The following is a 14,335-nucleotide window of genomic DNA, read 5'->3' as shown; positions in this document are numbered from 1 at the left end:
AGAACAATTCCTTGCAGGTAAGTCTACAGCAGAATAGCGTGCGGCATTCAAAATGAAACTGGGGAGATTACAGTTCCCCATAGGGGAAACTGTAGGAGCAATAAGTTCAGGGAATCCTGGATGTTCAGGACAATTCAGAATTGGATGATGAAGAAGAGAAAGGCTTCTATCAAGTCCAAAGGGAGCAATTCAGCTGTGGCCCTAGAGGAATATAGGAAATGCAAGAGGGAACTTTAGAAAGCAATTAGAAGAACAAAAAAGGGGACATGAAAAAGGACTTGCGAACAGGATTAGGGAGAATCCAAAGATATTTTATAAATACATTACAGGGAAGGGGTTAACCAGGGAAAGTGAAGGGCCCATTAGAGACTAAGGGGGTAATCTGTTTGTGAAGCCACAGGATATTGGAAGGGTTTTAAATGCATATTTCTCATTGCTCAGGAAAAGGAGAATTCAGGTGCGGAATTCAGGATGAAGAACTGTGAGGTTCTTGCACAGTTTAACATAGGAAATGAGGAGATATTGGAGGTTCTGATGGGTTTAAAAATGGACAAATCCTCAGGTCCGGATGAATTACATCCCAGGCTGCTGTGGGAGGCGAGGCAGGAAATTGCAGGGAGTCCGACACAAATTTTCAATTCCTCTCTGTCCATGAGGAAGTCATGATGTGGAGATACCGGCGTTGGACTGGGGTAAACACAGTAAGAAGCCTCACAACACCAGGTTAAAGTCCAACAGGTTTATTTGGTAGCAAAAGCCACTGGCTTTCGGAGTGCTGCCCCTTCGTCAGGTGAGTGGGAGTTCTGTTCACAAACAAGGCATATAAAGGCACAAACTCAAGTTACAAAATAATGGTTGGAATGCGAGTCTTTACAGGTAATCAAATCTTAAAGGTACAGACAATGTGAGTGGAGAGAGGGTTAAGCACAGGTTAAAGAGATGGATATTGTCTCCAGACAGGACAGTTAGTGAGATTTTGCAAGCCCAGGAAGTCATGGGGGTTACAGATAGTGTGACATGAACCCGAGATCCTGGTTGAGGCTGTCCTCATGTGTGCGGAACTTGGCTATCAGTCTCTGCTCAGCGACTCTGCGCTGTCGTGTGTCATGAAGGCTGCCGTGGAGAACGCTTTCCCGAAGATCAGAGGCCGAACGCCCGTGACTGCTGAAGTGTTCCCCAGCAGGAAGAGAACATTCTTGCCTGGTGATTGTCGAGCGGTATTCATTCATCCGTTGTCGTAGCGTCTGCATGGTCTCCCCAATGTACCATGCGTCGGAACATCCTTTCCTGCAGCGTATCAGGTAGACAACGTTGGCCGAGTTGCAAGAGTATGTACCATGTACCTGGTGGATGGTGTTCTCATGTGAGATGATGGCATCCGTATCGATGATCTGGCACGTCTTGCAGAGGTTGCTGTGGCAGGGTTGTGTGGTGTCATAGTCACTGGTCTCCTGAAGGCTGGTAGTTTGCTGCGGAAAATGGTCTATTTGAGGTCGTGCGGTTGTTTGAAGGCAAGAGGTGGGGGTGTGGGGATGGCCTTGGCGAGATGTTCGTCTTCATCAATGTCATGATGAAGGCTCTGGAGAAGATGTCGTAGCTTCTCCGCTCCGGGGAAGTACTGGACGACGAAGGGTATTCGGTCTGTCGCGTCCCGTGTTTGTCTTCTGAGGATACCAGCTTCCACCCTAAACACGTTAAAGAAGCCATCCCTTACAGACAAGCCCTCCATATACACAGGATCTGCTCAGATGAGGAGGATCGCAACAGACACCTCCAGACACTGAAAGATGCCCTCATAAGAACAAGATATGGTGCTCGACTCATCGATCAACAGTTCCGATGCGCCACAGCGAAAAACCGCACCGACCTCCTCAGAAGACAAAAACGGGACACGGTGGACAGAGTACCCTTTGTCGTCCAGTACTTCCCCAGAGCGGAGAAGCTACGACATCTTCTGCGGAGCCCTCAACATGTCATTGATGAAGATGAACATCTTGCCAAGGCCATCCCCACACCCCCACTTCTTGCCTTCAAACAACCGCACAACCTCAAACAGACCATTGTCCGCAGCAAATTACCCAGCCTTCAGGAGAACAGTGACCACGACACCACACAACCCTGCCACAGCAACCTCTGCAAGATGTGCCGGATCATCGACATGGATGCCATCATCTCACGTGAGAACACTATCCACCAGGTACACGGTACATACTCTTGCAACTCGGCCAACGTTGTCTACCTGATACGCTGCAGGAAAGGATGTTCCGACGCATGGTACATTGGGGAGACCATGCAGACGCTACAACAACGGATGAATGAACAACGCTTGACAATCACCAGGCAAGAGTGTTCTCTTCCTGTGGGGGAGCACTTCAGCGGTCATGGGCATTCAGCCTCTGATCTTCGGGAAAGCGTTCTCCAAGGTGGCCTTCATGACACACGACAGCGCAGAGTCGCTGAGCAGAAACTGATAGCCAAGTTCCGCACACATGAGGACGGCCTAAACCGGGATCTTGGGTTCATGTCACACTATCAGTAACCCCCACAGCTTGCCTCCTGGACTTGCAGAATCTCACTGGCTGTCCTGTCTGGAGACAATACACATCTCTTTAACCTATGCTTAATGCTACCTCCACTCGCATTGTCTGTATCTTTAAGACCTGTTTGGTTGTAGAGATTCGCATTCTAATCAGTATTCTGTAACTTGATTTTGTCTCTCTGTATGCCCTGTTTGAGAGCAGATATCCACTCCATCTGACGAAGTGGCACGGTAGCACAGTGGTTGGGCGGCACGGTAGCACAGTGGTTAGCACTGCTGCTTCACAGCTCCAGGGACCTGGGTTCAATTCCCGGCTTGGATCACTGTCCGTGTGGAGTTTGCACATTCTCCTCGTGTCTGCGTGGGTTTCCTCCGGGTGCTCCGGTTTCCTCCCACAGTCCAAAGATGTGCAGGTTAGGTTGATTGGCCATGCTAAAATTTCCCCTTAGTGTCCTGGGATGCGTAGATTAGAGGGATTAGCGGGTAAAATATGTAGGGATATGGGGGTAGGGCCTGGATGGGATTGTGGTCGGTGCAGACTCGATGGGCCGAATGGCCTCTTTCTGTACTGTAGGGTTTTCTATGATTTCTATGATTCTATGAAGGAGCAGCGCTCCAAAAGCTAATGGCATTTGCTACCAAATAAACCTGTTGGACTTTAACCTGGTGTTGTTAAAACTCTTACTGTGTTTACCCCAGTCCAACGCCGGCATCTCCACATCATGACCATCTCTTCAGCCACGTATTTATCCGATATATCCTCTCATTTCTACTCTGACCAGCACGTGGCACCGGTAGTAATCCTGAGATCACTACCTTTGAGGTCCAATTTCTTAACTTTCTTCCCAGCTCTCTGCATTCTGCTTTTAGGACCTCATCCCATTTTTTTACCTATGTTGCTTGTACCAACGTGTACTACGACTACTGGCTGTTCGCCCTCCCCCTTCAGAATGTTCTGCAGCCGCTCCGAGACATCCTTGACCCGAGCAGCAACATACCATCCTGGAGTCTCGTTTGCGGCCACAGAAACGTCTGTCTATTCCCCTTATAATTGAATCCCCCATAACTATTGCACTGGCACTCTTTTTACCCCTCCCCTCTGCAGCAGAACCAACCGTGCTGCAACGCGTTTGGCTGCTGCTGCTTTCCCTCGAGAGGTGTATCTGTTTGGCAGGGGAATGGTCACAGGAGATTCCTGCACTACCTGCCTATCCCTCTTGCTCTGTCTAGTGGTCACCCATTCTCTTCCTGCCTGCGGAGTCTGAGTCTGCTGTGTGACCACCGCTCTATACGTGCTATCCACGATACTCTCTGACTCGTGGATGCTCCACCATGTCTCCAGCCGCCGCTCCAGCTCTGAAACTCGAGCTTCCAGGAGCTGTAGCTGGAGACACTTCCTGCACACATGCTGACCCAGGGGACTGGAACTGTCCCCAGCCTGCCACATGGAGCAAGAGGAGCAAACCACGGCTTGGAGCTCTCCTGTCATGTCTTACGCCTTTAAATTAAACTTTTGAAAGATGTTTTGTTTCAGATATATACAATTTTCGAGGGCCTTTCTTTCCTGCTCCTTGTTATTACCGAGTGTAACCTTTCCAAACTATAAACCACAGAAATTATACAGAAACACTATAATCGTGTACAACAACAACAACAACTACAATGCCAAGAGCAAAAGGAAAAAACACTGACCAATCAGCACTCTCGTTTGGAGCCTCTGCTGCCTGTTTCACCCTAACTCCCTGTGTTCACCCAACTCCAGAAGCATTCCTCTCAATCAGACAGCACTCACTGTGAACCTTCTAACCTCACTGATATTCTCTGTTGCAAATGTGCCAGGGACTGCGTCACGCCAGAGACTGCGTCACGCCAGGGACTGCGTCACGCCAGAGACTGCGTCACGCCAGGGACTGCGTCACGCCAGAGACTGCGTCACGCCAGGGACTGCGTCACGCCAGAGACTGCGTCACGCCAGGGACTGCGTCACGCCAGAGACTGCGTCACGCCAGGGACTGCGTCACGCCAGGGACTGCCTCACGCCAGGGACTGCGTCACGCCAGGGACTGCGTCACGCCAGAGACTGCGTCACGCCAGGGACTGCGTCACGCCAGGGACTGCCTCATGCCAGGGACTGCGTCACGCCAGGGACTGCCTCACGCCAGGGACTGCGTCACGCCAGGGACTGCCTCATGCCAGGGACTGCGTCACGCCAGGGACTGCCTCACGCCAGGGACTGCGTCACGCCAGGGACTGCCTCACGCCAGAGACTGCGTCACGCCAGGGACTGCGTCACGCCAGGGACTGCCTCACGCCAGAGACTGCGTCACGCCAGGGACTGCCTCACGCCAGAGACTGCGTCACGCCAGGGGCTGCCTCACGCCAGAGACTGCATCACGCCAGAGACTGCGTCACGCCAGGGACTGCCTCACGCCAGAGACTGCGTCACGCCAGGGACTGCGTCACGCCAGGGACTGCCTCACGCCAGGGACTGCCTCACGCCAGAGACTGCGTCATGCCAGGGACTGCGTCACGCCAGAGACTGCGTCATGCCAGAGACTGCGTCATGCCAGAGACTGCGTCATGCCAGGGACTGCGTCATGCCAGGGACTGCGTCACGCCAGAGACTGCGTCATGCCAGAGACTGCGTCATGCCAGGGACTGCGTCATGCCAGGGACTGCGTCATGCCAGGGACTGCGTCACGCCAGAGACTGCGTCATGCCAGAGACTGCGTCACACAAGGGACTGCATCACGCCAGGGACTGCCTCACGCCAGGGACTGCCTCACGCCAGAGACTGCGTCACGCCAGAGACTGCGTCATGCCAGGGACTGCGTCACGCCAGGGACTGCCTCACGCCAGAGACTGCGTCACGCCAGAGACTGCGTCACGCCAGGGACTGCGTCACGCCAGAGACTGCGTCACACAAGGGACTGCATCACGCCAGGGACAGCGACACGCCAGTGCAGCGACACGCCAGTGCAGTGACATGCCAGTGCAGCGACACACCAGTGCAGTGACACGCCAGTGCAGCAACACGCCAGTGCAGCGACACGCCAAGGACAGTGACACGCCAGGGACAGCGACATGCCAGAGACTGCAACATGCCAGAGACTGCTACACGGCAGAGACTGCATCACAGAGATATATCAGGGCTTTCCTGGGCACAGCTTGTCCTCTGCAATCTAATCAGACTTGATCAAATGCTGAAGTGTACCCGTAGATGTGTTGTAATTTGCTCATCAATTCTGTCTAGTTTATTTGTAACAAATATATGGAGATATCTGAACTCACCATGACCACTGGTGTAATGTTGTAGTTTGTCCGTGTATTCCAAGTCTGCCCGGTCAAACCCGCGTCTCCTGAAAGTGAACCAAGTGAGAGCTGCTGTCAATACATAATTGTTGACATGGTAATAGGTTGAATTTAAAATCTCCCACTTCTATTTCATACAATCACAGAAACAGGGAGTACATCAGCAAACTATTCAATCCATTATGGCTCGGCTGTTTCTTGGAAAGACCAGTCAGACCTATTTAGCCTCACATTCCTGCTTTTGTCCAGAACCCTGTAAGTTCTTCATCCTCAACTTCTATCTGCCTCTCTCTTAAAATTATCGACAGAATCATTTCCCATCACTTTTTCAGGTGAAATGTTCTCATCACTTGCCAATGATTTGAAATCTGTGACCTCTAGCTTTTGATCCACTCTTGAGGGAATAGTCCTCCTATATCCATTTCCCATCAAAATCCCTCATCATCTTGTCAATTTTTAACTCTCTCTGTTTCAAGAATAGTTCTGACTTTTTCAATCTCCCCTCATAACTGAAGACCCTCATCCTGGATACCATCTTGCTATCCTCTGTAGCTTTCTCAGCTATTTAGATCTCACCTGAACACTGATGCCAACAGTACACTAGCTGAGACCTGACTCGTGATTTGGAAAGTTACATCACACTTTCATTGATTTTATATTCCATTCCTCTGTTTATAAACCCAGACTGTCACCTTCACGGATTTAAGGATGAACGTCAACATCCCTCTGCTCACCCACATTTTCAATATTGTGCTATTTATTGTTTGGTGTGCTCAATGTCCTTATTAACTTTTGTACAAAGAACAAAGAACAATACAGCACAGGAACAGGCCCTTCGGCCCTCCAAGCCCGTGCCACTCCCTGGTCCAAACTAGACCATTCTTTTGTATCCCTCCATTCCCACTCTGTTCATGTGGCTATCTAGATAAGTCTTAAACGTTCCCAGTGTGCCCGCCTCCACCACCTTGCCCGGCAGCACATTCCAGGCCTCCACCACCCTCTGTGTAAAATGTGTCCTTCTGATATCCGTGTAAAACCTCCCCCCCCCCTCACCTTGAACCTATGACCCCTCGTGAACGTCACCACCGACCTGGGAAAAAGCTTCCCACCGTTCACCCTATCTATGCCTTTCATAATTTTATACACCTCTATTAGGTCTCCCCTCATCCTCCGTCTTTCCAGTGAGAACAATCCCAGTTTACCCAATCTCTCCTCATAACTAAGCCCCTCCATACCAAGCAACATCCTGGTAAACCACCTCTGCACTCTCTCTAAAGCCTCCACGTCCTTCTGGTAGTGTGGCGACCAGAACTGGACGCAGTATTCCAAATGCGGCCAAACCAACGTTCTATACATCTGCAACATCAGACCCCAACTTTTATACTCTATGCCCCATCCTATAAAGGCAAGCATGCCATATGCCTTCTTCACCACCTTCTCCACCTGTGACGTCACCTTCAAGGATCTGTGGACTTGCACACCCAGGTCCCTCTGTGTATCTACACCCTTTATGGTTCTGCCATTTATCGTATAGCTCCCCCCTACATTAGCTCTACCAAAATGCATCACTTTGCATTTATCTGGATTGAACTCCATCTGCCATTTCTTTGCCCAAATTTCCAGCCTATCTATATCCTTCTGTAGCCTCTGACAATGTTCCTCACTATCTGCAAGTCCAGCCAATTTTGTGTCGTGCACAAACTTACTGATCATCCCAGTTACACCTTCTTCCAGATCGTTTATATAAATCACAAACAGTAGAGGTCCCAATACAGAGCCCTGCAATGCACCACTAGTCACAGGCCTCCAGCCAGAAAAAGACCCTTCCACTACCACCCTCTGTCTTCTGTGACCAAGTCAGTTCTCCACCCATCTAGCCACCTCCCCCTTTATCCCATGAAATCCAACCTTTTGTACCAACCTACCATGAGGTAATTTGTCAAACGCTTTACTTAAGTCCAAATAGACGACATCCACGGCCCTTCCCTCGTCAACCATTCTAGTCACTAAAATAAAATACATCATTCACTAAAATACATCATCACTAAAGTAAAATACATCATTCTACATTTCTCCCCAGTGAACTCCATCTACCTTTCTTCAGCTCATGTCACCATCCTGAGGGTTTCATTCAAAATACTAGATGGTGATGATGATAGTTATAAGTTTCAGAAGGTTTTATTCCTTTTTGACTTTTCTGTAGTGTTTTGGTACAACTCAGCATTTTTCTAGGCAATCTGAGTTCAAAGGATAAGGACGGCAGATTTCCATCACTAAAGGGCAATAGAACCAGTTGAGATATTGCAACAATCCAATAGTTTCATAGTCACCATTACTGAGACTAGCTTCTAATTCCAGATTTATTAATGAATTGAATATAAATTCCACCAGCTGCCATGTCCTCAGAATATTAGCCTGTGTCTTTGCATTACCAGTTTAGTAATGTTACCTCCACTCCACCTGTGGATTTTCTCTAATCCACTGCCTACCCCATCAAATCTAGAGAAGATTGGAATCATGGGGAAAGTCCTTCTGCTATCTCCAACCCCAGTCACAAATGACTTATCCACTCACAGTATTATCAGCATTAGTATCAGTATGAAAGGCATCTCCGGCCTCTCAATTTTGACCCCATCCATTTCACAGAATCATATAATCATAGAATTTTGCAGCACAGAAAGAGGCCAGTTGGCCCATTGTGTCTGCACTGGCTCCCGAAAGAGCTACCCAGCGAGTCCCATCCTCCAGCTCTATCTCCATAGCCCTTTAAATTCATGACTTTAAAAATCTGTATCCAACTCTCATTGAAATCTCCCATGGAATCCGCCTCCACCTCTCTCCCAGGCAGAGCATTCCAAATCCCAACAACTCTCTGAGCAAAGAAATTTCTCCTCATCTCATTCTTAGCTCTCTCGCTGACCATCTTGCTGTCCATCTTGAAATGGTGACACCTGGTCACTGACATACCAAATATCCTTCTTTACCCTGTCAAAATTGTTCAGAATTTTGAACACCTTAATAAGATCACCTCTTAATCTTTTCTGCTCCAAGGAGAATAAGCCCAATTTCTCTAATTTTGACTTGAATCTAAAATTCCTCATTCCTGGTATCATTCGAGTAAATCTCCTTTGCACTCCCCTGGGGCTTTAACATCCTTCTTAAATCAAATGCCCAGAACTGAACACAATACTCCAAATGTGGTCTGAGCAATGATTTGCAGAGATGTAGCATTGCTTCCTTACTCTATGCTTCTATTGATAAACGCAAGGATCGTATAATCTTTCTTAACAACTGTTTCAACTTGCCTGGCCACTTTCAGAGAATTATGCACTTGAATCCTGAGGTCCCTCTGCTCCTGTACTGCCCTAGAAGTTGTACCACTGAGCCTGTATTGTCTATCTATGTTTCTTGTACCAAAATGCATTGCTTCACATTTCGCTGCATTGAAATTCATCTGCCAGGCGTCTGCCCATCTGGCCAACTTATCAATGTTCCTCTGAAATTGCTCAGCATCATGCTCACAATTCACTACTGTCGCTAGCTTAGTATCATCAGCAAATTTAGAGATTTTACCCTCAACGCTAAATTGTTTATATAAATCAAAAAAAGCAAGGGTACCAGCCAGCACTGATTCCTGGGGAAAACCACTTTCAACTTGTCTTCAGTCTGAGAAATACCCATCTATACTAATCCTTTGTTTCCTATCTCATAGCCAACCTCTAATCCATACTATCAGGGACCCATCAGCCCAAAACATTTCTAATTTGCTAACCAACCTGCCATGTGACACTGTATCAAATGCTTTCTAAAAATACAAATATACAACATCCATGGCACCACCCTCATCCGCTGCCTGTGTCACCTTGTCAAAGAACTCAAATAAATTTGTAAGACATGACCTGCCCTCGACAAAGTCACCGGTGAACCCCTGGCAAGGAAATTGGTTTCAATCCTGTTGAGGACCAAAATTTACGCTGCCTACTCATTTCCCTGATTGTAGCATGCACCAAAACACTTGGAGATCAGCAGCTCCACTGGCCAAGTGACAGTTGTCAATGGGAGGATTTAAACTGAGAGGCACAAGCTTATTTTAATTTTAAAACATCACAGTTGTCTGGCCATGTTCCTGAATGGTCAGCCAGCAACTGCAGCCGTGGTACAGCTGCCATTATGGGTCTGGGGGAAGGGGAGGGGGGTGCATCTTCTGATTTATCAATCCCAACCTATTCCTTCCGTGAAGCAATTATTTTGACCTGGATTGCAAACTAGGAAACCCCAGTTGGCAACATCAAGACCAAGATGAGTTGCAAGGCCTTATCTTGTCAGCTTGGATCTTGTTTGTCTCTCTTGTGGAGACCATGAATTGGATTCAATTGGATTTTGAATTTGGTTTTTGGAGCAAACAAGGAATGGATTCAGGTCCATCTGGTCCACTCTGAGCACTGTTTCGTAATTTTAAGGATGGAGTAAAAAATTAAATAAAAATAAAACACAGACCTCTTAAATATATTTTATTAATGGGACAGCTGTGGCGATGATGATCCAGATGCAGAACTGTTAAAATTTCAGCCCTTCCCATTCTCCTCATAGCTTTCTTTTCCATCTAGTTTTGTGTTGTCAACAAATTTGACAACAATTAAACCTGACTCTTCATCCAAGTCATTGATAAGGATTGTAAATATTTGAGGTCCTGTGGAAATCTACTACTTGCAGTTTGCTAACCTGAAAATGATTAACTAAGTCTGCCAACCTTCTATCCATAATAATATAATATCTCAACCTGATGTGCTCTAATCATGTGTTGTAACCTTTTATGTGAAATCTAAATATACCAAATCTACTGGTTCCCCTTTATCTACTCTGCTTGTTACATCCTCAAAGAACTCTAACAAATTGATCAGACATGATTTCCTTTTCATAAAACTATTCTGACTTTGCTTGATTTTATTATGGTTCTTAACAGGTCCCATGACCAACTCCTTAATAATGGATTCTGGCATTTTCCCATGCAAGACTAACTGGTCTATAGTTTCCTACTTTCGTTTTCCTCCTTGAACAGAAGTTATGGTTTTCCAATCTGCTGGAATCTTTCCAGAATCTAGGAAATTTTGGAAGAACACAACCAATACATTCAATCTCTCAGAAACCATTTCTTTAATATCCTATTCCCCAGGCCATCAGTCCTGGGGAACTTGGCAGCCTTTAGTCCTATTAATTTTCCTGGTATTTTATTTCTAGTGATTTTGTACTGTGTACTTCTATTTATCTATTATTTCCTATTTATCTTACCTATCCCATAACTATGCTTAGCACTCCTTTTGGTTTTAACATCCTTTCGTGACCTGTCCAAATCTTCTCACTCTGCTCAAACTACTGTCGAACCAATATCCTGTTGAAATTTATCATTGATAAATTATACACCGTGGAGTGGAGAGTCTACTTATTTAAACCATATTGGCAACTCAAGAGTTGGGGACATTTTAAGTGTAAATAAATTACACCCAAAAGCACTTACACTCATATTTTATTTCATCTTTTTCACTAGTTGAACTTTTAATAGACTTTTCCCACTGAACTGTCTGCAACCTTGGGGCAGAATTGCAAAATTGTAAGATTTTGATGATTGCAGTTGTATGGGAAGGCTCTTCTTGCTTTTGTAGTCACAAAGGTTGGTAAATAATATTTAATTTACTAAGAAACTGACTAGTGCATGTAAATGAAACTTTGAAATGGTTCACTAATATTTTATTTCCTCCAAAATGTTGAGTGTCCCTCAACAAGGACACACAAGTCAGCAGCCATGTATGTGGACAGACAGTTTTCAGTGGCATTGACACTCTAACACGTCCTGGTTATTTCTCCTTTGGCAATAGATCCTATTTCAGAAAATTAGCATTGTTTCAGGCACAATGAATGCCAGCTGATTGCACCCAAACTGCAATTTCTATCCCTAAAATATCTACTGGGTTAGTTTGATGCCAGTTAGCTTTCATATAATAATTCTGTTTTTCCAATTAGGTTATGTCTTTCCCTCTGCCTATTTCCTTTATGAAACATAGAAACATAGGCACCAGAAGCAGGAGTAGGCTATTTGGACTTTTAAGCCTGCTCCATCATTCATTTTGATTATGGCAGATCATCGAATTCAACATCCTGATTCCTCCTTCTTCCTATATTCCTTGATTCCTTTAGCCCCCAGAGCTATATCAAATTTCTTCTTGAAGTTCATGCCATACACATGTTGAATTCATTGGTCTATAGTTACTTATTTTGCCCTTTAATCTAGTTTCCCCATAACAGTACTGGTATAGATTTTTGTTTGATTCTTAGTCACGTAATAGCAACTTTCCCATCCTCAAGTGAAAACGTCTGACACTAGCTTCAGCTCGACAAGTTTTTTCATTTCAATTAATCTCCTGCAAGTTCCTCTCCTCTGTTAACCACCCGTCTTGATTCCCTGGTATTGCATCTTCCTCACTCACTGGATGGTTTGTTGAGATATCGATGTTCAGATTGTCTGCCAGTGTCATACCAAAAACCTTTACTTTTAAAGCTCAGAGCTGGCCTTTAAATGATCTTTCACAAGAGTTTGGTTCTTTTAACTATTGGAAGTCTGCTAAGATCTTTTTCTTTTCAATTCTAGGAGTATAAACAATACTGCTGCATTAATACTGGAATAACACCAGTCAAAACAGAGGCAAAAATAGTAATGCTGGGTAGAGGTAGGAAAGGAAGGGAGAGGGAAGAGACGATATGTGCCACCTGGCATTTTTCTTAAAGACTGTAGATCTTGGATCAACTGTTACACCTACTGGGATTATCCATTGGGAAATAAATTAAGGTGTTTGATTGGTAGCAATGACAAGGGAGAGAGAGTGGAAAACAAAGAGCTGGGATTTGGGAGGTTAGACCTGGGAGCCTGGAAGGATGGACCTTGGAGCCGGAAGCTTGAACCTTGTTGGAACTGGAAACCTTGATCTTGGAGCTGGGAGTCTGGACAGAAGATAGGTGACCTGTAGGAGTTAGTGTTGGGTAAAAAGGAGAGAGTTAGGTCCTGTAGTCTCATGGAGATGTCTCTCAAGGGATGAAAATTAGGATTCAGGACATTTAAACAGTGATAAAAGGAAAAGGTTTGTTTTGAGGCACATTTCTGGCTCTGTTTCTATGTGCATGGGCGAGTAACATGGATTAGGAGTCAGGCATTTAGCCTCTTGAGCCTGTTCCACCATTCTAGTTAGATAATGGTTGATCAGTACTTTCACTCCTAGGTTGGTTAACTCTAGTGGAAGAGATGGAACAAACCAACCCCACTTCACTCACAACTACATACAATGACTCCCATTGAGTATATTTACAAAACAATTATATCATAGAGTTTAATGCATAAAAAGAATGCGAGATTTATGCAACAATGTTACATTTGAAATCTGGTTAGAATTCCTTGAGTCTTGTATATGTCAGCATCAAGGATTCTAGACTGGCTGAAAAGAATTGCATTCCATGCAGCACATATCCTGAGGATGCAGCACTGTGGCTGCACTGAGGCAGAACTGCACAGCCCTGCACAGCAATGGAGCAAGAAAAACACTGCAGGCTCCCAACTGGTGTCCCATCAGCATCATATAGAGAGCTAGAGAAAAAAAATCACACCACTTTCTAAATTAAGCAAACAACAAATGATAACTACCATCAGGGCATTGCTGAGAACCAAACCGTAAAATCTAGGAGCAAGTTTGCTACATTTCAAAATAATTCTTAATTGAAGGACTAACATATCATGCACAGAAATAAACTGCACAAGGGATCATGTAACAATAAATAAATATCAATGTTTGGAAGATTGTGAAAGCATCGAGTTACCTGTTGCAAACGATGAGTATGACAACAACAGCAATGATGAAGACCAGTCCAGCAGCTGCAGAGCCGATGATGAGGGGAAGTTTCTCCTGTACACTGGTCTGATATTCAGCTACAAAAAAAAGGCAGTAAATGGGGTGTCCATAGTAGGTTTCGGCAAGAGTTACTACAAATCCCTCCCTTTAAGAATCCGTAATGCAGCTTGTCTGTGGATGTGCTGTACACAGATTTCCAGAGGCGTTTGACAAGGTGCAACATCAAAGGCTACTGCACAAAATAAAAACTCACGTTGCAGGAAATAAATTTGCTGATGGACAAAGTTAGATAGGAAAGCAACATTTGAAGAGGACATAAGGGATATAGAGAGGTTAAGTGAGTGGGCGTACATTTGGCAGATGGAGTATACTGTGGAAAAATGTGAACTTGTCTAATTTGATGGGAAGAATAGAAAAGCTGAATATTATTTAAATAGAGAGAGAGATTGCAGAACTCTTGATGTACAGAGGGATCTGGGTGTCCTGGTACATGAGTAACACAATTATAGTACGCAGCTACAGCAAATGGAATGCTGTTGTTCACTGTAAGGAAAATGAAATAAAAAAATTAGGGATATTTTGCTGCAGTGAT

General features: G+C 45.5%; 1 protein-coding gene across 1 annotated transcript in view; it reads right to left on the bottom strand.

The window, feature by feature from the left end:
- The window catches only part of LOC144509694 (ephrin type-B receptor 2), a 1,012,102-nt gene that overhangs the window by 200,959 nt on the left and 796,808 nt on the right, over positions 1–14,335 (bottom strand). The window contains exons 9-10 of the mRNA XM_078238477.1: positions 13,712–13,820; positions 5,831–5,898 (exon numbers count right to left, since the gene is read on the bottom strand). Of these exons, the coding sequence (XP_078094603.1) occupies positions 5,831–5,898; positions 13,712–13,820 (177 nt within the window). The remainder of the gene's footprint in view (positions 1–5,830; positions 5,899–13,711; positions 13,821–14,335) is intronic.

Source organism: Mustelus asterias, chromosome 22, assembly GCF_964213995.1.
Source record: "Mustelus asterias chromosome 22, sMusAst1.hap1.1, whole genome shotgun sequence".
Lineage (NCBI taxonomy): Eukaryota > Metazoa > Chordata > Chondrichthyes > Carcharhiniformes > Triakidae > Mustelus > Mustelus asterias.
This window is presented reverse-complemented; position numbering and strand designations above follow the sequence as displayed.